Here is a 24,362-nt window from a genome sequence, read left to right on the forward strand (position 1 = left end):
TTGGCGCCTTTTGGTACTGGCAGGCTGCTATATGTTGTGCCCAGAGCCTTCTCTCCTCTCCTCCAGGCTGAACAGTCCCAACTCTCTCAGTAAGTCTTTACAGGACAGGCGCTCCAGTCCCCTAACCATCTTTGTGGCTCTCCCTCCTATGGACTCACTCTAACAGGTCTATGTGCCTCTTACATTGGGACCCTAGTGCTGGATGCAGCCCTGCAGGTGGGGTCTCGCCAGAGCAGAGCAGAGGGGCAGAATCCCTTCCCTGACCCTGCTGGCCACGCTGCTTTGGATGCAGCCCAGAATGCAGATGTCTCTGGGCTGCAAGTACACATTGCTGGGTCCTGAGCAGCCTCTCATCCCCACCAGAATTCCCCATGTCTTTCCCCACAGGACTCTCACTCTATTCTCTGTTCAGTCTGTATGTGTACTTGGGATTTCCCTGGGGCAGGTGCAGGACCCTATACTTGGCCTTGGTGAACTTCAAAGTTTGCAGAGATCCATCTCTCAAGCCAGTCAAGGACTCCCTGAATGGCACCCCTGCCTTCCAGTGTGTAAACTGCCCCACACAGCTCGATGTTGTCAGCAAACTTGCTGTGGGTGCACTTGATCCCACTGTCCATATCACTGACAAAGATGTTAAAAAGCACTGGTTCCAATACCAATCCCTGACTGATGACTGCTTTCCACTTGGATATCAAGCCATCAACCACAACCCTTTGAGAGTTATCCAGCCAATTCCTTATGTACCAAGTGTTGCAGTCATCAAATCCATGTCTCACCATGTTAGAGACAAGGATGTTGTACAAGACAAAGGAGTATGGGACACTGTCAAATGCTTTGCATAAATCATTATGTCAGTGAGATTGTCACACAAGAAATATAACTTCGGAGAGACCAGAGAGTTCCCATTACAAAATCTGTGATGCTTAGAATCCACTAAGTTGGTATTATATATATTATATAATATATATGGTACTATATATTTTATCTAGAGAAAGTATATCTCTTTGAATATATACATATATATATATATACACACACATAAGTGTACTACATACTAAGCATGTAGTAACCAAATATATGACAGTCACAGCACCTAGAATTTCTGGATGACAGTTATGCATTGTGGACACTCTAGAAAGCAGAAGATTAAGGAGGGGTAAGCTGGTTTTGGCTGAGATCTAAATTTCATATTTCACTAACACAGAGAGAGTGAGAAATAAGCCCAGAGCCTTCAAGTATTGCACATACATATACTTCAAACAAACACAGATATTAACCATTCCCCTAGTCCTCCTTGCATCATAGCAGCATTACCAAGCTAATACAAGCATACATGTTTAGCACTGCATGTCAATATACATAGTGAAGGCAAGGGAAGCAAAAAAGGCAATGTGAAAGCTATGGAAATAGTCTTTAAATGAAAATTAGAAATCTCAGAAATATGACAATACACTCAGTCTCAGAAATTAAACAGATCAAGTTATGGAACATTTTTCAAGCCTCATAAGAAAGACTTAAAAATTTGAGAGACCTTGAACTTCAGCTTGCTAAGAGTTGGCAGCCTCAAACACATTAAAAAATAACAGAAAATCATTACATTTATAGGAACAAGGCAAAGAGTTTGAAATGTGTAAACTAATAATTTTGTTTCTTGTGGTAAAGTCCACATTCTCATTGCAAAACCATTTTCCACCCATCTTTTTGGCTGAATACATCATAAGAAACATTAATTTTATATGACAAATTTTCTTGTCTTTTTCAAGTATTTCCCAAGAATCCTTATAGGCAATTGAGCTAAAGGTTAAAATAAAAGACACTGGTTCTGGAAAACTGATAATCATAAATAGTATTATCTTGATGAGTTCAATAGAAATAGATCATTAATTTAACTGGCTACTGAATTCTCAGGCTAAAGAGGCAGAATGACATCTGAGGTTCTCAATCTCAATTTTTCTGGCATAGTGTGTTTTCTACTTCAGAAGCACTCCAAATCAATCTATGCAGCACATTGGTATCACTGCAAACTGGAAAGCTAGTAGGTCAGATAGTGTAGCAACAGTTCTCTTTCAACAGAAAAGTCCACAGAAACTTGCCATTATTCTTTCTCTCAATTTCTAACGCTGGAAACCAGGAAATACCTCTTTTTGACCACAATCAGAGTAATCACTGAAGGATAAAACCAAACTAATATTTTAAGAAAAAAAGGAATGAAAAAAAAGCCACCAAAATTGGGGGCAGGCAGGCTTTTTGCACATTCGTTTCTTTATAACAGTCTGTTAGATATAATTCTTCCTAGAAGTGTCATTGTACTAAAAAAAGAAAATTTAAATTTAACATTTCCTTCCTTTACCAAAATACAAGTATTTTCCCATGGATTTCTCCCTCATGTCCAGCAGAGGGTAGCAAAAGAACAGATTTGTGAATTCCAGAAAATGTTCATCTCCACTGCTTTTCAAGAAGAAGCATATAATAAAATATTTTAAGATTGGGGTTTAAGTAGAAGTACACTACTCCTCACACAATCACCTTAAGAAGTTTCTTCTTGTAATCAAGAAATTAAGTGCATATTTGCTAACCAAATGATCATTAACATGAGGTACTCAGCATGGAAAGTGAAGATATGTATCCGATATCTACCAACTTCAATCTATAAGCTAAAAATTCTATTAAGAGAGATTTAAAAAATACAGATCTACTTCATGAAAAAAATGTAGACCATTCTGTCTGGGGCATACTACTTTAAGACTTCTATATCTGAATGGAAATTCAGCTTGGCTACTGATATCATGATTCACTTAGTGGAGGAAGGAAGTTGTACATTTTATACATCTAGTCTTTAAGAAAGGCTTTGACACCATTTCCCAAAGCATACTCCTGGAGAAACTTGCTGCTTATGGTGTGAACGGGTACACTGTTTGCCAGGTAAAGAGCAGGGTGGATGGCCAAGCCCAGAGACTGGTGGGAATGGAGGTACATCCAGGTGGCACCAGTGAGGTTCCCCAGGGGCTCAGCACTGGGCCCGGTCTTGTTTACTGTCTTTATTGGTGATCTGCCTGAGGGCATTGAATGCACTTGCACTTGCAAATGACACCAAGCAGGGTTGGAGTATCCATCTGCTGTAGGGTGGGAAGGCTCTGCAGAGGGAGCTGGAGTGGCTGGAGAGATGGGCCAAGACCAGCACCATGACATTCCACAGGGCCAAGTGCTGAGTTCTCCTCTTTGGCCACAACAACCCCAAGGAGTGCCACAGGCTGGGGCAGAGTGACAGGAAAGTGGCCCAGCAGAAAAGGGCCTGAGGGTGATGGTGGCAATGGTTGAACATGAGCCAGCTGTGCCCAGGGGGCCAAGGCCAATGGCATCCTGGCCTGTGCCAGCAAGTGTGGCCAGCAGGAGCAGGGCAGGGATTGACCCCCTGTACTCAGTGCTGGTGAGGCCACACCTCCATTCCTGTGTTCAGTCCTGGGCCTCTCAGTTCAGGGAGGACATTGAGGTGCTGGAGCATGTGCAAAGCAGGGCAACAACCCTGGTGAAGGTTCTACAACACAAGTCCTATGAGGAGTGACTGACAGAGCTGGGGTTGTTTAGCCTGTAGAAAAGGAGGCTCAGGGGTGACCTTATCACTCTCTACAACTGCCTGAAAGGAGGCTGTAGCCAGGTGGGAGTCAGTCTCTTTTCACAAGTAACAAGTGACAGAATGAGAGGAAATGGCCTCAACTTGTACCAGTGGAAGTTTAGACTGGATATGAGGAAAAAATTCCTTATGGCAAGGGTTGCAAAGCATAGGAGGAGGTTGCTGAGGAAAGTGGTAGAATCACCATCTACAAGGTTACTGTAGGCCCTTTCAGATAATTAATTACATATATATAATTTACTTCTAAGATGGTAGAGTGAGATGCAAGCTGCCAACAAGATATGTATTGAAGTCTAACCTATTTGGCTTTTTTTGATTCAAAGACTTGTGTTAATTTTCTTTAACTTTTAAATGCAAGAGGTTTCATCATATACTTTCCCTTAATCACTGCTTAAATAGCTATCCTTATCAATAAGTAACAGAAGACTCATTTTTCTGCAGACTGAATATGTCTTCTTACAATATTAAGATATTCAGAAAGTTAAAATAGTAATACAAAATTTAGAAGCGAAAAGAAAAAAAATATTTTTTCTGATTATGATTAGAGGGTAGCATTTCCCTAATAAGACCATCATTAGGGTATAGTTCAATCAAAGTATTTAAAAAGATAAATTATTTGCTGCCTTTCTCCTCCTCCTTTAAGCTCATGACTTTTCTGTTAGTATACAAAAAGCCATGAGGTCATAAGAAGAGTCCTTACTCAAGTACAGGGAAGTAAAACTTGATGCTTTTTTAAAAGGGCTATTGGAACTTCACAGTATGCAACACATTCCAACTGAAGGCAATTCCACTTAGGCCAATAAGTGCAGCTCAAAATACATGACAATAGATTTCCTGTAGAATTCTTTGAGGGCACAAAGGTCTACCTTGTTGGTCAATAAGTCAGTGTTTTTAGTTGATAAGCTTTGATCTTCCCTGTAGGAATTTTCTTTTGTGCTTAAGCTTTAATGCAGGACTCTACCTACCTAAAAATCAACACTTAAAACATTTCTTTTACCTTTAAGAGAAAAACAACAGAAGAAAAAACACAGCTGAAAACTGTGTTACTTGTTCCTTTAAGGGTTCAATATTTAAGAAGTGACAGTTCTTTTAAATTCATTGCAGAAAATATTTAAAGATGCCTTTGGTAGAAAACATACATCAGGATAAAGAATTGTCCACTCAATATGATTTTCTGCAATAACAAATATTCTAGGAAGAAAGTCTTGGTCCAGACTGTACAAACATATAACATAACTACTACAAAACCTATCAGTTGACAAATAAAATATTGAAACTTAGGAGGAAACTAGCTGGTTAGTGTAAAGAGCCTATTTACAAGATAATATTCTCCAAAGACTGGAGACTTCTCAACCATGGGTGTCACTCAACAGAGAGGAAAACTAAATGTGCAGTAACTCTAGTAACTAACTCTAGGAGGAGGCTACTGTAAGACCATTGTGATCTTCCAATATCCTACTCCCTCACCTAGCACATCATCTGACAATTTTTGCAGGTCCAGTAGATTCTCCATCAGAAATCCATTAAACCAAAATATATAAGAAGATAGACAAATTAAGACTTCAAATTTCCTGAAGTAAAGCTAGCCTTTTTTTCACACTTATATAAGCCCTTTCCTATGACAAAAGGGCATTCACCTGTTCAGCCATTTCTGCAAAACAGATGTTCAATATTTTGTTTATCAAGTACACAGAATTCCAGTCTAACTGGAAGGTTTCATCCCTCAAAAATGAAATTGCTCAGTGACAGGGCTTGTTGAGACTAATAGCAATAGTCAAAAAACCTTACTTCAAGTTCTTTTAAAAGTCTCTTCTCTCGTTCAGTGCTGCATTTAAGTTCATTGGCCTGGCATCTCAGCACCTCATTACAGCCACTGTGTTCCACCTCCACATCTTTTAATTTCTTGCGCATATTTTGTAGTTCATTATTCAGCTCCTAGAAAAGATATTAAGAGTTAAAAGATATTAAGAAAAGGCATTAAGAGTTACTTTTGCTAAAATAAAGTAGAAGGATCAAAACAGGAAAGAGTGCATCAGAACAGGTTAATAAAATCTAACACATTGGCACATGTCAAGCATTTACCCAACAAGAGACGTTCTTCATTCACCACCAGATAACATATGTTGGCTCACAACTCACTACAAACATGACCTTCTGCAGTAATACTAAAATCAGAGCCAATTCTCCACAGGAAATTTTTCTCTAAAGTACAAGGCTGCTCCTCCAATCTGTTCTCTCTTGCAACTCAGTGGCAGTGGTGGAGAGGGAAACAGTTAAGTGCATTTGATGAAATGACAGAAATTTTATTTAGAAGTTTGTTGTTATTCTAACTGTTAGAACTTCAAATAAAGTAATGAGACATATGTTGGAAGTTACTCCCATAGAAGAAATATTCTTAATTTCTACTATTCTGAGGACTTTTCTCAGAAACTGAATTATAAAATTAGTTACATGAACTATGAATTTCTTGGAAAGATAAAATAACAAAGCTGCCCCCCCGCCAATTTCTGCTTTTGGAAGTTGAACCAAGATACAGGTTGGTGTAATTACTAACACCATTGGACTCAGCAGGTCTGTGGAGCCACTATTACAAAATCCTCATTCATACTACACCAGACACGGAATAAAGTAGCCAAATAATGAGCCCCCAGTAGCCTAGTGCATATTTAAGCTGGGGATTCCAGAGGCCTTGAAAAAGAATAGCTTTGGTCTAGTGGACAGGAGTAAGCTTTTCCATAACTAGCATCAGAAACAAGTTACAAATCCAGTGACTTAGCTGGAAGACCTTTTGAAAGCCAATTACTTTCTGTACAAAACACAGAAAGATTATCATAAGTCCTCCTGTTCATTTATTCCTATCATTTATCATGGCAAGAGACATTTTGTGAAAATAAGCCAGTTGGTCTACAAATTCTGCTATTACTCTTACATCACATAGTCTTGTTCCTGAAAATTACTAATCATAAGGCATCTGCAGAGCAGGGAGGAGAAGGAAAAGAAAATGAATTATTAATAAAGAACAATTCTTCGGAAGATTGAAATTTGACAGAACCATGTTTATACATGAAGATCAAAGAAATATGAGTCTTTTCCAAAGTTTAAAACAAATTTTAGAAGTTCTTCATGACTGAAGGTAGAAAGTTTTGGCCTCTTAAATATGACACCAAGGGATTCATGACTCTCTTATTTACACCTAGTGCCACTCCATTATCACTGACTAGTAACTGAAAAAATTAATTAATTTTCACTTTTTTTCATGTGGAGGCACTATGGCATGATTTTTTGGCATTCTCTGAAAAGATAAAAAGGAGCATGCTTGTGAAACAAGTGAATTAAAAAACAGGAACCTCATTAAATCAAAACACTTCAAAAACAGAATCAAAATATTTCAAAAACAGTCTACCTGCATATGGAATAAATTTAAGGTAATCTTCTAACTTTTCCTGTAATACCAAGACAATGGAGAGGTTTCTTCCCATCAGCATGCAAAAAAAAACCAAATACTTTTACTCAAATTCACAACTATCATCTTCTCTATATTGGAAAAATATAGAAATATTTCTCTTCAGATTTATCTTCCACATATTAACAGAACTATGTCAAGACTTCAAAAAACTGACACCAACAGTACATCAAGCTTGTTAAACAAGTCAACATGACTTCAAAATCTTGAAGCCTCTGAACTTTTCAGACACAGTGTAACTGTATCAGCCTGTTCCAGCAGTTACCCACACTTGGAAGGTTCAGAAGGAAGCCTACTTCACCATGTGAAAAAACAAACACCTTTATACATACATGTGTATCTGTGTGTCACTCACACACTCACTATACATATCTCCTTATCAAAAACATGGCTGGTCGGTTGGTTTAGACTGTGTATAAACAACAGAATTTCACAAACAGTACAAGGAAAAACCGAGTGCTTCTGTGAAGGAATACTATATTATGACTCACCACAAGATGATGCTATTGCACTTACTACTGAACTCCAACATCTTTTCCATGTACCAAACACAAGGCTAAGCACACTCAATATAGCACAATACAAAACTTCCTCTCTTAGAAAGCAGAGAGGATTACTTTAACTCCATATCATAGAGACACATTTTAGTAGATTAAATTGACTTCATTTCTACGCCTACCTGAGCATTTTCATAGCTAAGTTCAGACTTGTAGTTCACAAAGTGCAGGTTTAGAACCAGGATTTGCCATCCAGGTTTAGAATCTTACTTCTTCATACATATCAAGACCACTTTATGTAGCTTTCATCTCATAACTCAAAATAATTACAAATTATTTAAAACAGGACTGTAAATACACAACACTAAAGATTGGAACACATTTGAAGCTTTAGTTTACAAACCTAGACCCATCTGATATTTATCTGCCAAGTTAAGTCAGTTAAGATTTCAAACAACAACTAAGATAGTCAAGTCCAGATTTAACATTCATGTATGTATGCTTTATTTCCAGGAATTTTACAACTATATGTAACTATAACTAGGGTAACGGGCAAGGGAACACTACAAAAACAAAGCAGAAAAATGGAACTATTTGCAATTGAACTAAATCCAAAAATTTTGCTATTCAAAGCAACACTGGTAGTTGACATCTAGTTATGAATCACATACTTTAGGAGAGAACAATTATATAGGCTCAGTACAATCTTCCAACCAAACCACTGCTTCTACAAATCACCTTCCACTTCTGAATCCACACACATTGACAAGGAATACAATGACCTGAGAAACCCACTGTTCCTTTTCATCTGAGGATAAACATCACTTCTAAGAGTACAGTATACTTCTTAAAACATCATTATTTTCATACAGTATTGAATGCACTGAATAAACACTTCTAAACTCTATATACAAGAGATGAAAAGTCCCTTCCAAACGCTCCTCAACTTAAGTCAGTCTACTGTTAGCCAGAACACAGAGCCAAAGCACCACTCTTAGTGTGCTTTACCAGGCAACTTAATAAGAAAACTGTGTCTAAGAGTAAGTTTCCTCATAGCCTAAACCTAGCCTTAGTTTTTCAAGCATTGACTTTGAATGAAAACTGATTCATGTTTCTGTTGGTTTGAGAAGGATCTTAGGGTATCACCTGTCAATGAGTTCACATATTCTACTCTGTAACCTTCTCTTTCTCTTCTTTTTTTTTAACTATACCTTTACAGTTCTCCCAATTAGTCTCTCAAAGTACTGTTCAACATACTGACAATATTATTGAGAGGATAAGGGAATTTCCTTTTTATCCTTCATTCAGAGAAAATTCAAATCAGTGGGGTCCTTTTCCACCATCAGATCTCTTATCATTAGGATAAACAGCACAATGCAACTCCTTTTGCAGTCCATGCATAGAAACACTATTCATCCACACACTGCCTGGGTGTCATTAGTGCACCACTCCTTCCAGACCTTGCCTTCAAGCAGCTGAAGGATCAGTATACAGTACTTCTGAAATATACGTAATTCAGGGGGTGTCTCTGCCCTGTTTTGTTTTGCGAGCTGCTTCTACAGATGCCATATAGAATCTGAGCAACAGCATCCTAACAGGTAGGTCTGCTGTTAGAATTTGGCTATCAAGCTGCCAAGTAAATTTAGCATCATTTAGGAAGACTGGTACTGTCCCAGGCTTGGAGCTGACCAGCTGGAAAGAAAGTAACCAGAAAATTTTCTACTGCTTGAGCAATGCCCATTCCAATTGAGACAAGTCTGTCACATCTTAGAAGGGACTAAAAGCAAGGAAATATATTCAAAAGTTTATCTTGTAGCAGCAATCTGTTCTCTGCATGCATTTTTGCAATTCAAATTTGAATTTGCAATTCAAATGTCTATCAGCCTTAACAAAGTCTCTGCATACACCTCTTTTTATGAAGAATAACTACAGCTGAATACATTCTGGTTTTTCATCACGTCGTATTTTTACATGGGTAAGATACAACATATGTAACTTGTAATTTAAAAAGACAAAAGTATAATTGAAGTACAGTGGTGTAATTGCTTGTGTCCCTGTGAAGCAAACAAAAGTTAGGTATGTTCACTAAGCACTTCCACACCATAATGCTACATGATTTCTTCTAAACATATTTCAGTTTTGAATCACTTGACTGTCTAAAAAAGGTGTAAAAATAAGTTTGTATTTTTATTACTTTTTACACATTTAACAGCCAAAGGATATATAAATATCAGCATAAATCATGAAATACGATGAAATTATTTAGTAAATAACAAAATCCCACACTGTAGAACAGATTATAATGCCATCTCTTATTATTAGCTGATTTTTATCTAACCAAATGGCAGAATTTCCAACTTCCAACAAATGCTTACTTTTCTTATGTGGTATGAAGTGAATAACATACAATGCACAGCTTGAAATCCCATCATCACTGTTCAGGTTCCCTCAAAGTATGTGGTCTTCATATTATACAAACTGTTTTCATATTCACAGGCTATTGGATGTCATACTGGGGGAAGTAACAGGGAAATTGAATCAGGGGTGTTAGGCATCCTGATTTCACTGACTCAGTATCAAATATCATGATGGTGCAAATGGACTGTGCACTGGTAACTTCATTTTGGCGTTTACCATCAAAATCAGCCGTAACACATTTCTTTAAAGCAAGAAAGACTGTGACATGCCAAGTGTAACTTAATAAGGCTATGTTCTTCAGAAATACTGTGCAGCATTTAGCTACTTGCGGGATGTTTTCCTACATGAGAAAGACCTCAATCCACTACACACTTCACACCAAAAAAGTTCCAGCCATTATCTAATGCAACTTTCCAACTATTAATGCACCATACCAGTAAAATAGTTTCTACTTCATTTCTTTCTTTAAGAAGGAATACATATTCATTGTTATAAATTCTGCTGATATCATCCTTCGCCTTCGCAAGTCTCTGCTGTTCTTCTTCCCACTTCTGTTGAGCATTGTGAAATGTTTCCTCAGTCTCTGTCACTTTCTGCTGAAGGTTTTCATTGATTACTATTGTTTACAGAAAAAGAGAAAGAATAAAGGTAGAAGCAGCATGGCAAAACATATCCAGAAATAAAACCCAAACACATAATTATCATCAGTTCTTCTGGGTATTTTAATACCCAGTGGAACACTGCAACATTAACTCTCCAGCACTGGAGAGCACCAACTTCTCTAAGAAGAAACCAGCAAATTTTGTGTTCTATCACATCTTTCCCACAAGAATATAGGAATATTTGACAGATTTTAAAAATTAAAACACTTTTTTCTATTAGAAAAGGACAAAAACCTGAGATAATTCTTTGTAGATCCCTTCCAAATCAGCATATTCTGTGATTCCATGAAATTACATCTTTATAGAATGGAAGACTTATTTTCAGATTTCTATATTTTGCCAGATTATTTCCAAATAATCTCGCAAATAATCTGAAATAATATTTCATTTTTTATATAGGTATTAGTCTGTATAAATTAAATTGGAGCTCAGCTTAAATGACAGTAAAGATAGGCACCTGTTCCATGAAAGATACTGTAGATAAACCTAAGGTAGGTTTGCTTACTGCTCCTCAAGACATCTAAATCTTCAGCCCATAAATGACTTGAGATGGGGAACATTGTATACACACTTCAGTGAAAGCTTAAATGCCATGGAAATCTCATAACCTGTAAGCATAACCTTCATAACCTTTATAGGAGAAAATATTTTACAACAGCTTTTTATTTTACTGAATACAACTAGCTGCATTGGCATTTAAGTCATCACCACTTTGCAACAGGATTTTATTTCAAATCCATCCCAGTTTTCTGACATTTCTTCCTAGTCAGAAAAGAATGAAATGAAGAGAGCACATTAAGATGACACAGAGAATCAGTGGACACAATGACAGAAAAGGACTGCCAGATGGCAGAAAATCAACCCTGAAAAATAACAGCAGAAAAAAATCTGGAGCAAACATTGAAGGGTACAAGGAACTAATGAAGCATTCTGCCTGAGAAGATATGCTGGGATCATACCAAAGCACACTGTGAAGTGAGAAAGGCTCCAACTGGCAAAGGAAAAGAAGCAGAAAATTGCTAATTGCTAAAAAATTAAGCAGCAGAATTATAATTTGGTTTCTATGGCACATGTCACAGACATAAAAAGTTTGAGAAATTTCAGCCAATAGAATTTGTTGTCAATTGACAGACTGCAAATTATTGACTATGGTATTGAAAGAAACTAACACACATGTGCATTTAAGAAGACATCCCTTGCCTCTGTAAAGCCTCTCCTATCCCCTTTTTGTTCTCCAGTCCCCTCACCACAGCCTCACAGTCCAGTCCATTCAGAAAAGTGACAGTGAGCCCAGCAAAGTAGGTTCACTGTGCTGTGGTTCCGTCCTCATCAGCCCCCCTTCTGAAACAGGCCTATTGGTACCTGCATGGCATGACTCTTATACTGGCAAGGAAACCAGCACACATGAAAAGAAACATGAATTTGCTCTAGGTGAGAAACTAGCAATTCAAATCTTCCATTTGTAATCACAGAGAAATTTCCAAAGGGGAAAAAAAAGCTTTTTTCCAGATTACAATCCTTAAGATTCATGATTTTTCATGTGCTTGCAATCCCTAAGATTTTTGATTATTCATGTGTTCTCCAAAGGAATGAAAGTTCAGCTCTCCAAACATCTTAAAAATATTGGTTACTTTAAGTACTAGCAAGATCCAGACTGTTTTGGTTCTTGGAAGGTTAAAATCTTTGAGGAGTACTCCAAACTCTTCACTGAATATCAACAGCTCATCCAACTCACAGATACATCTCCTGCACTAGATGAAATAGATAAAGTAGTTTAGGTAACTAAAAATGCACCTCATTTCCTTGTAAGAATGAGGAATCTCTCTGTTTAAGGAGTATAAAGGACATCTGAGTTTCTGAAAAGTAGCAAGAAATAAAAAGTCTACATAAAAACCTTCCACATACTATTGTCATAACACACATTACTATAAAAAAAAGAAACAAAAACAACGAGAAGAAAATAAACCAGACATGAACAATAAAAATCTTGACACATTTGAAAACATGAAAGGAAATACACGTATGATGAGAACTTCTGGAAAAAAGCTGCTGGAAATAGTGCAAACAAATGAGCAGGAGTTAATTTTTCCTATTCTTTTTTCTTCCTTTTTTTTTCCCTCTGAAATGGAAAAGGAAGAACTACTGGACACAGGGATAACCTGGATGTTAGATGAAGATGGCCACCATGATTACAGTTCTATCAGCACAGCACTGAAGGAAGAAATATCAGAAGGTGATGGGAAAGAGGAAAGAAGGGTTGGAAGCGTTAGCCAGTTAGTTCTAATCCACACATGAGACAGTAAGAGCTTTGTGAACTCTTATGAGTTTTCAAAAGCAGATGGATAAGAGATGGGAAGATAAGACAAATTCAAGAAAAACAGCAATAAACTAGAAAATGTAATTAAGTCCCTGCTTCTGACTTACCTTAATGACATGAAACAGACTTAGCTTTTATTCCATCTTTATTTCTTTGAAACCTACCTTGCAGTTCCACAAGTTTGTTTTTTGCATCACTTAATTCTTCTTCTGCAGTACACATTTTCAGATGGGCACCTTTTCTGGCAACTGCCAATTCATACTCCAGACCTTGTCGAATGGCCTCTCCTCTCTCAAATTCTGACCGTAATTTGATTATCTGTTTTTCATAGTTGGACACCTAGAAAATAAATTTCACAAAACTGTTAACAATGTTCCGTTGAAGATGTGCAATATGTAACAAAAACACACCAACAGAATCCTTTTTAAAGATACTTGGAATCACATCCACAACTGCCATCTTATTCCACTTGAATTTGAAATACAATCTTGCAACTGCTTGCTTATGCACATTTTGATACTGGTATTTGTGAACTGATCCTTTTCCCAGATGAATTTCATGTACCTTAAACATACCCTTCCATTTTTCAAAAACGATACTACCTTAAAAAAATTTAGCATATATTACCGTCATCTTCCTGCACCTCAGAGGAAAAAAATGCCATAAAGAGAAACATTATATTCCAGAAGATTTTCTGGTAACATTCAGAACAGTCATATTGGGATACTAGACTACCAGACATCTAGTAACTCGCAAATACACATACAAGCATAAAATTCAGCCCAATAGTGCTCAGTAGTCAAACAGATGCCTTTAATGATAACACACAACAAACTAAGAATAGAAAACACTTCCAAAAGGGATCTTATACAGGCTGAGAAACAATCTCTGCTGCCAAAAACTGGATTCAGAAAACCAAGTTCAAGACATTCCAACACAAGAAGATGGAAAGTAAGATACATATTACCTCAGAACATCTACAAAGTAGCAATATTCTTGTAAACGAGAACCTCACACAAGGGAAATCACCCACATTACAAAGGATTTCTTTGATGTTGTTGCAGCAAACTAGTACTGAAATGATGTAGCATTAAGAATATACTCAATTAATCTTTTCTTTAGTCTGAATGTCAATTCCCCGACTAACAAATACAGGAAAAGGTGGGTGCTGAGTTGTAATCAGTTTCAGTATACTGCTGCTAGGCACACTTCCCACATTTGCTTCCCACAGTCTGGCAGTTGATAATCTGGTTTAAACTATGCTGCTGAAGAAGTATTATTACTACTGTAGGTAGCAATTCTGCTCTAAGCAATCTCCCAGGAGAAGTTGATGTGGATGCTCATTCATCTGGTTTTGGCTAAGTACAGCCAATAAAACAAGTTTGTTGTTCCACGTACATTTATTATGTGGGTATGTACCCAAAATAAGAGAAGCCTGCTTGTCCCACAATGACTTATTCTTGTGCTTCAGTTAAATTGCTATTTTCCCACTGGCTTATCAACTGTGGTGTCATTGCAAAAAATAGATCCATGGAACTATCTGGATTAAAACAAACAAACAAACAAACAATCTCTTACTTTGAGCTCAAGGTGCACAAGAGTCTTCTGCACTTTGCTGTTGAGAAGCGCTTGAGTTACCTACCTCACCTTTAACTATTAACAATGACAGCAGAGGTGCTAACAGTATCTATGAACAGACATGAGAGGTCTGTACAGTGATACCTTTCTTCATATTTTCCAGTTACAGACAATGCTTTTGATCCACCATCTGAGAATATTACTTCAATTAAATAAGATGACATTCATTCCAAGAGTAAAATAAGGCAAGTGAAAAAGACATCCTTACTTCTTGATTGTGTTGAATAGCCAAGTCCAAATTTTCTTTTTTAGCTTGAAGAAGTTTCCATTTCAGTCCTAAAACAGCATCCAATTCCAATTTATTGCTCTTCTGCAGTAGCTCACATTCCTCAATATGTAAGCTGCAAAATAGTATTGTTTTAAAGAAAACATAAGCATTCCTTGTAAGTTTTAATGTTCCCTTATTTAATTGTCAGATTGTGGGTCCAAAGCTCTATACATTCACTGAAGTACAGCTATGCCTACTGTTGCTTATTATGCAAATTTTGAGAGATGTAAAAGCAGGAACTTACATTAGATATGCACTTTTAATTTCCCTAAGTCGATTTAAGCATTCTTTTCATTATTTTTATTATTGATCCAATAAATTTCCAGGATTATTAAAAATATCATTTCAATAATATATATTAAAATGACTAGCAAGTTTCTGTCTATTTCTTCAGTAAGGCTCATTTTTTAACATGAATTACTGTCTCGAAAGCATCACTGTCATACAACAAATGCATAAATGTGGAATAAATCTCACTCTTCCACATTTTGTTTTCAAAAATATATACATCTAAACTACAGATAAACAACTGTTCACAAAAAAAAAAATAAACTAAAGGTGTAAACTAAAATACTCTGTTATTTCCACGACTTTTTCAGCCAAAGGAATATCTGCTTGGCAGGTAACAGGATTTGCCTCTGAGCATCACAAGCACTATCAAAATAACCAAAACAAGCTTTTATATAGAGAGTGAAAAATTAGCATAAAAATACAAATTTAATTAACTAGCTAAATAATCTTGCAATCAATTATTATAACTTCAAAGTGGACAACTCAAAGTATTTCAGGAGCTGAAACTCAGCCTTCACATTATTTGATATATATAATTTTTCAAATTACTAAAGCTATGTAACAATGGCTCTACTAATCAGCTGTTCCACACAAAAGTGAAAGGGCCACTAAATATTAATTACACTGTAAAAAGAAACATGATTAAACTAACCAAAAAAAGTTGGCATCATTTCATGCAGAGCTGAAAATACTAAAATAGCTTACCTTGGTCTACATGAAGTCTTAATTAATTACAGAAAGAACAGTTTCATAAATTCCAGTATACTGGGTTTTTCTAAATAAAAAAATTATCACTTTACTCCTAGATTTATGCACAGGCATCATTAACATTTTTCACAACTAAAACCTTTACCTGATGATATGTTTTCTCACATAAGCTGACTAACACAAATGTCATCAACAAGTGGAACAGTGTTCTAGATTAAATATAGCCTTTAAAGATATTAATAACAACAAATGATGAAATATCAGGTTTTTAGCTGCAGCCTATAAATACTTTATAATTTAATAAATTCTGCCAAATCTTCATTTAAAACCAAAATGAATTTCATCTGTGTGATCAGAATAATTGTATGTCATCAGTACTTGGTCCACAGGGTGCCATGTACTTAACACATTTTATATTTTCAATATATGTAGGAGAGAAAGGTCATTAAAACCTACATGTACTGCAAGAAAATCACTGGCACATTATTAGCTTTCAGTATTTACATACCCAGAGGAACCAACACATCTCAAAGGGCAAACAATCAGTAAAATCCCATATCATTATTTTAAGCAACTCTTAGCTAATGCAATTAAGAAAATATGGTGGTAAGTCAGAAGGAAGTAAAAAGAATCTGAACAGTGAATGATACTTTTTCACTCATCCTAAAATCATGAGCCAGACACAGGCGATAAAAAGGGGACCATTATAAGGATCCTTAGGTGCACAATTCTCCAGGTGGAAAACACTGAAGATGCACATGTAACATAATACGTATACAACTTTTATGTTTAGCAAATTAGCATATCTAACAAAAATCCCCAATTAGAGATGTAAATGGTAAGGTAACTTCCTCACAGTTCAATCTTCTTTGAATTCCCCTAATTTAGACAGGAACTAAATTTGATTTATGAAAATGTGTCTCGGAGACCTAGTTTCAACCTTGGTGTCCACAAAAATCTAACACAGGACCCCCAGGTTGGAGCTACTGGGAAATTTATTTTGTCTCTCCGTCTAATAGAGAAGGTAAAATGCTAGCTGAGAATACTATGATAGGCTACAGAGTTACAAATATATGTGTAAAGAATATACAAAGTATATAAAAGAAAAAAAAAAAGGCAAAAATCAATTCGGCATCAAGAGCACCTGTAAACTATATAAAAGATTTGTTGTGGGCATCATATAAAAGTTTGGTAGACCTTTATTTTCCCATGGCTGGGGAAAACAGATGAAAAGTAGGTTGTTTTATTCAAGGATTATACAAGAAGTATCTATCTCAACAAAAAACAGCCAAAAACCTGGTGGCACCAAGATTAACAAAGGACCAGGTAGAGGGAAAAACAGGACCCGAACTGAAAGCTAGGGTGGCTAATGCAAAGAACAAGGATTAAAAAAAGGGTAACCATTTTGATAGTTTGTGGGCAGCAGGGAGGTTCATTCTACTTACTTAAGCCTGATATTTAATACTTCTTGCAAGGAGAGCACATGAAATGGAAGCAAGGGAACAAGTACTTTTTTTAAAGTAATTAAAAAAAACCACCTTCAAATTACAAAGGAAATTACTTTGGTTTTTATGACAATCAGCTCTTAATAAAGCTCTTCCTTTCAATTCTTCTATTAATTACGCAGGAAAAAAAAAGAGTGTACTGGAGATACCTGCACAATAAAACTTACTCAGGGAAAAATTTAACTATGTGCTTAACTGGACCAGTAGTGGGGAAAAAAACCCACTACGAAAAAAAGTTACATTAATACCACAATAGCAAATTAGGGACAGTATAGAAATGAAAAATGTGCATAAGAGCATGAAGACAAACAACATAACTGTAAGTACTGGGGTAAAAAAGCATTGAAAATAACTTCTTATGCACAGCTTCTAAACTTACAATATTATTAGTAAGCACTTAAAAATACAAAGCAGAAAAGCCTATTTTTGTTCTCAGTATAGAGCAAAGTCAGCAACTTAAAAAATAGACAAGAAAACTGGCAGAATATTATTATGTTACCAGTTCACTAATTTATTACTTAAATATTTTCAAATAAAATAAGAATTCTCCTTAATTAGCCACCTTATTTCTGTGGTATTTTCCTTAATCCTCACAGCATCATCAGCACATGCAGTAAGTACTTTATGAAAGCTTCATACTACCAACTGTAGAAGAGTCTTTCTTTTTACCAGTAGAAGTGCTACAAGCATAAAGTTCTTGGAAGCTTAAATCAGGCACAAAATCAGGCAAAATCCCCGGAAAGTTTGAAATCATGTATGATTTTCATTCTAGGAGGAAATCAGAGACTGCTTTGCACTTCCTTTTTCACATATTAATAGTTTGTTGATCATTAGTTTTGAATGAAAACACATATTTTACGAGCTAGACCTTTTATCTAAGACACCATTTTTGGTAGTACTTTAAGACTCTTTAAGAAAGCATATCAGCAAGTGAAACATCTTTTGAGTACTACAACACAGAATGCTCAAAAGTTCACACTCACTTCACAAGTCAGCTAATTACAGTCAACAAAGAACATCACAGGGAAACAGTTTTCACTAGCTTGTCTTCCATATATGGCTGAAAATTTTGTAGAGTAATTTCGTATCAGACAAACTTCCTTTCACTTACTACGTAGCAGTGTAATTATGCTAAACTTCTCCAGTTGAAGAAGCAGTCTGTAGCCCGACTGCCTAACCAAAGTATCTATTCACTGAACTGTGCTATTTCTATACAACCAGCAGGTTCTTACAATCAGATTTTAAATTGTGACAAATAGCTCTCTCAGTTAAGATAAACAGAATGAATTAAAGTTTACTTTAATTGTGCCAAAGATCAAACACATATCAGGTTTAAAAAAATAAGAGCCATGTGCCACACTTATAACCAACCTCTACACCCACAGCTACTGTAGAAAACTCTTCTGGAACTCCACAACATTGTTCCCAAACGGAAACAAAAACTACCTCTGTCATGTCTCCTATACCCCTGTGAGAATTCTTGCACATCAGATGGCCAGTATGCACACCGGCAGTGATGGAGTGACTGCTGCCAAAAATTCAAGAAAATAACAAACTCCTTAACAGCAATGTAATATTAAGAAGCAGGCATTCTTTATTCAGCCAGATGCACAAGTAGTAGCTCCTCCTACACTCTTGCATGATGAGTATAGTAAAATTTCTGATTATACACTGTATTTTACATACATATTCATTGATTGTCCCAGAATAAAAATACACATGATAATAATTTACTCATTATCGTTTAAGTATTTTCCCTCTCCTTTAAGCACGTATTCCTGTGTCCTGGGGGTCTCTCTGGTAGCCCACAGTGGTCAGGGACACCAATGTTACAGCTGACATAGTCAAGCTGGCAGGGCACTGGGTGAACTTCCAGCTCTCCTTCTTACACAATGGGCATTGTGCAGTTCCACAGGCCAATGGTTGTGGGAGAACAACCACGGTGTTAGCTCACCTGGTGCAGACAATTTATCACCCAGTAACATGACAACATCAGTGGACAAAGGAAGGGCTACAGATGGCATTTATCTCGGCTTCTGTAAAGTCTTTTGACACAGTCCTTCACAACATCCTTCTCTCTAAATTGGAGAGCAATGGATTTGATGGGTGGACTCATTGCTGGTGGATATGAGAACAGCTGGACAGTAGCATCCAGAGGATAGTGATTAATGGTTCAGAGTCCCAAAAGAACATCAATGACAAGTGGTGTCCCTCAGGATCCATACTGGGATCATGTTATTTAGTATCTTCATTAATGGCACAGACAAAGGGATTGACTGCTCTCTGACCAGGTCTGCTGATGACACCAAGCTGAGTGGTGCAGCTGACACACCTGAAGGACAGGATGCCAGCCAGGGGGACCTGGACAAGCTCAAGAACTGGGCCCATGGGAATCTCAGGAGGCTTACCATGACCAAGTGCAAGGTGCTGCACCTGGGTCCGGGCAAGCCTCAGCACCAACACAGGCTGGGGATGAACAGATCAGAGTAGCCCTGCTGAGAAGCATCTGGGGGTGCTGGTGAATGAGAGGCTGGACATGACCCAGCCATGGGCACTCCCAGCCCAGAGAGCCAAACGTGTCCTGGGCTGCATCCAGAGCAGGGTGGGCAGCAGGGCCAGGGAGGGGATTCTGCCCCTCTGCTCTGCTCTGCTGAGACCCCACCTGCAGGGCTGCATCCAGCTCGGGAAGGACATGGACCTCTTGAACATGTCTAGAGGATGCCCAAGAAGTTGATGAGAGGGATAGAGCACCTTTCCTGAGGTAAACTGGTGCAAGGCTGAGGGAATTGCGTTTGTTCACCCTGGAGAAGTGAAGCTTCAGGGTGACCCAACTGTGGCCCTCCAGCACCTGATGGGAGTCTACAAGAAAGATGGAGAGAGACACTTTACAATAGCATGTAGTGACAAAACAATAAAGAATGGTTTTAAACAGAAGAAGAGAACGTTTAGATTAGATATTAGAAAAATCCTTTACTGTGAGAGTGGTGAGGCACTGGAACCGGTTGCCCAGAGAAGCTATGGACACCACATTCCTGGCAGCTGGCTCAAACCCAAGGTGCTCTGTGCAATCTCGTCCCGTGGAAGGTGTCCCTGTCCAGAGCAGAGGGTTGGAATTCAAGGATCTTAGAGGTCTGTTCCAACCCTGGCCATTCCATAACTACAAGATCTAATAACTGTATTAACATGGTATAGCTTGCATATATCACACCGTGGCTGGTTCTTTTTTCAGTCTGAATTACACAATTTCAGAGATCTAGAAAATAAACCACAAAAACCAAAACTATATTGCTAGACTAAAAAAACCAGAAATGAAACTCACTTTCTATCTTCTGTGACAGAGTAGTTGACTGGAGAGGATGAACTCATGATGGCCAACAGACAGCTTTTCAAGCTGTATAAACCACAAACTCTGGAGAATAAATTGTTGACTGTATATACGTTTACTTGACAAGTTTCCAAGATGATTCTTCCATATCATAAAAACATTACAATCTGTAACAGAGACATGCTTTAATTTATTTGTCAACATAATGAAAGAATCATTTGTTAATACTCACAAGCAGTTAGAAAACAGTGTTACTACTACTACTACCATGTGAACAACTACCAACTATAATTTTACAGTTTTAGACATCTATGAGAATTGTACTTCTAATACTTGAAGCTTATATAGTGTAGATCAATATATACATATATAGTATATATTAACTATATATGTATATATATATAACTAACTAACATAGCAGAATATCTCCTGCCAAGGTTTTCAGAATATCAGTAAAAAGTATTTTGTTCCCACACACTGATCCTCTATCTTGTAAACATATTACAAACTCCATTTCTCTTCAAAATATTCTATTGAAGATAAAAGTGTATACCATGATTGAATGTACTAGTGTGCTGTCTGATAACAGCCTTTAACACAACAAATCTTCCAAGTGTTTTACAAACCTGGAATTTTCTATTTGAACCTATTTTTATTGTATTAGATAAATTAGCAATGTTTAGGACTAAACAGAAGGAATTCTAAATTGAACTGTAACTCCACTCATCTTTTGGAAAAAATCATTAATTTAGTGTCACAATAAAAAAGAAATCAATATAGACAACATATTTATAACGCAATGGATGACAAAAATTCCATTGCCTACGTCAAGTTGCACAGTCAACTCATTAGAGACCTCTTTTCATTAATTAAAGCAACATAACATGAAATATAAGCTGTATTCAACAGTCAATATTGATGAGCCATAAAGGTTTGCTTTTGAACATGGTAGCAGATGGACATCCATAATAAAGTCCAAAACAGGAAACTCACCTGGACTCCATTTTTACCATCCCTGGTTTGCAGTCACATGTCCACAGAATCATAGAATAAGCTGAGTTGGAAGGCACCATTAGAACTATCAAGTCCCAACTCCTGGCCCTGCACAGGACACCCCAAGAGTCACACCATGGGCCTGAGAGCATTGTCCCACTGCTCCTTGAACTCTGTCAGGCTGGTGCTGTGACCACTTCCCTGGGGAGCTGTTCCAGGGTCTAACCACATTCACCTAAGGGTGAAGGACTTTGAATATCCAGCCTAAACCCCCCCGACTCAGTTTCAGGCCATTCCCTCTGTCCTGTCACTGATAACCAGAGATTAAGGATCAGTGCCTGTCCCTTCCCTTCCCCTTGTGAGGAAGTTGTAGCTGCAATGAGATATCCCCTCAGTGTCCTGCAGGCTGAACCGACCAAGTGACCTCAGCCATCCCTCACAACGTTTTCACCAACCATGCAGCCCTCCATTCAATGCTCTCCAATACTTTAATGTATATCTTATATTGTGGTGTCCAATGGCAGCAGTCGGTGTAATATATTAATATAAACTGATTTTAGTAATTCCAGTGGCTGCACTAGAAATATGGAGAAGAAAAAAAAAATTTCTGCTTCAGTCTATATATTTAACAGAAGATGCAGCAAAAATAAACTTACTTCTAACAACTCCAAGTTTTTGGTTTGGGGTTTTTTTTTGTTGGTTTTGTTTTTATGGAAAAGCAGTATATTCATATAGAATAGCTACATGTAGCCTTTGTGATTTTTAACATCTACACACTGGAATTCACCTTGGTACATGTGTTCATAAAACTCAAAACACAATTGGCATGCAACTTGCACTCCTAGAAAAAACGGCATAGCTTTTTTTTCTCATCTCAAATGAGAAAATAGTTGAAAACCTCATTTTCAAAGTATAGCCTGTAGTATAATTTCTAGACACATGTTAAGTTCCATTATTTGTGACTTGCATACTGAAAACTAACTTTACATGAGAGAAGAAAATCTTGACAAAGTACTTGCAGTACTCAACAAAGATGTATTGCTTCGATAAAAAAGAAAATTAGGTATGCTGGTATCAAGAAAAATGAGGTATCCTCTATCAATTATTCCAAATTTTCAGCTCGCATTAGTGGAGCTGAAAATTTGGAGCTGAAACCTTCAGACATAGCTCTGAACACTAAAAAACTAGTTTTTTATACCACCCTTTTCTTAATATTTATTGCCAAAAATCTATATGTGGCTTTATACCAAAATTTGAAAAGTAGAAAATGAAAAAAAAGGTGCAATTAAATAGATGCAGCAGAAAAAAAATCTGTCTCAAAATATAAGCAAAATCTCCTCTGACACATTCATACCACCCTGAAGGTTTAGAACTTTCTGAAATTACTTTTAAGTATTTTAATTACTTTGGGGTGGAGGGAAACAGGGAATATCTAATGAGTGTTTTCTGGGAATGCTAATGATCTTGAATTTACAACATCTCTCTTGTAAGACACACATCCATTGTTTACTACCGCACAAATGGATACACTCCAAAAGCATGCTATATCAATCAGAGGGAAAAAAATTGAAGGGGTGTGGAGTGGCTCGTCAAAGCCCCACAATAAAACAAAATAGCTAGGAAGTTTTTGCTTGAGGACGTAATACATTAGACAGATGTTACCTACAAAATTTGTGGCATCCTCACGAACTTCTGAATATGCTTTACTAGCTTTATGAAGGCCATTGATTTAGACTGGATGTGGGGAAGAAATTTTTTATTGTGAGGGTGTTGAGGCACTGGAACAGTTTGCCCAGAGAAGCCGTGGATGCCCATCCCTGGAAGTGTTCCAAGACCAGGCTGGATGGAGCTCTGGGTTAGTGGGAGGTGTCCCCTGCCCACGGCAAAGGAATGGAACTGGAGGATCTCCAAGGTTCCCTCAGCAAACTGAATCTAACCAAGATGTACTAACTTGAAACACACCAAGCCAGGCGGAACTACCACATCTGTGCTGCAACTCCAAGAGCTCACCAGTTTCGGCTGAACGAACCACCACCTTTCCACTAACGCAAGCTGAAAAATTTTAAGCGAGCTAAAAACCAAAGTAGAGGTATCCCTTCGCACCGCTGGCCCCGGAGCGGCGCTGGCTGCGCGCACGCCGTAACGGCGGCTTTGGCGCTTTACCTGGCAGGAAGGGCTGAGGGAACAAGGCCAGAACAGAGCTCCAGCAGCAGCACCCCGGGGCCGCTCCGGGCAGCCGGGAAGGGCAGGGAAGCGCCGGGAAGGGCAGGGAAGCGCCGGGAAGCGCGGCGCCGCTCCCAGGTCCCGCCAGCAGGGACGCGGCCGGCGCGGCGCGCCTCCGCAACGGCAACTTCCGGCCACGGCGCGACGTCATCAGCGGGCGGGCGGCGCGCGCGGGCTGTGGCGGGCGCTGCGGGCTCCGAAAGCAGAACGTGCGATAGGAAACGGGAGTGAGCGCCTGGCGTGAGAGCCAGGCTCAGGGGGGCATGGCCTCGGGCTCGGGGCAGCACGCTGTTCCCTCGTATTATCAAGAGAAACCAACAGGGAAATGGTTTCGAGAGACCCTGGGACGAAAGTCCCAGCAGGGAGGATGAGGGAGATCGTAACGAGGTTGGCATTGCCCTTCTGGTCACCTCACTGCACAAA

General features: G+C 38.0%; 1 protein-coding gene across 2 annotated transcripts in view; it reads right to left on the bottom strand.

The window, feature by feature from the left end:
- CCDC171 (coiled-coil domain containing 171) overlaps positions 1-20,893 on the bottom strand; it is a 150,475-nt gene extending 129,582 nt beyond the window's left edge. For both annotated transcript variants that reach the window (XM_059492458.1, XM_059492457.1), the window contains exons 1-5: positions 20,718-20,893; positions 14,835-14,967; positions 13,153-13,327; positions 10,444-10,625; positions 5,420-5,566 (exon numbers count right to left, since the gene is read on the bottom strand). In XM_059492458.1, coding sequence (XP_059348441.1) covers positions 5,420-5,566; positions 10,444-10,625; positions 13,153-13,327; positions 14,835-14,967; positions 20,718-20,764 — 684 coding nt within the window. In that variant the 5' untranslated portion in view covers positions 20,765-20,893. The remainder of the gene's footprint in view (positions 1-5,419; positions 5,567-10,443; positions 10,626-13,152; positions 13,328-14,834; positions 14,968-20,717) is intronic.
- Positions 20,894-24,362: the final 3,469 nt, after the last annotated feature.

The sequence above is a fragment of the Ammospiza nelsoni genome, chromosome Z (assembly GCF_027579445.1).
Source record: "Ammospiza nelsoni isolate bAmmNel1 chromosome Z, bAmmNel1.pri, whole genome shotgun sequence".
Lineage (NCBI taxonomy): Eukaryota > Metazoa > Chordata > Aves > Passeriformes > Passerellidae > Ammospiza > Ammospiza nelsoni.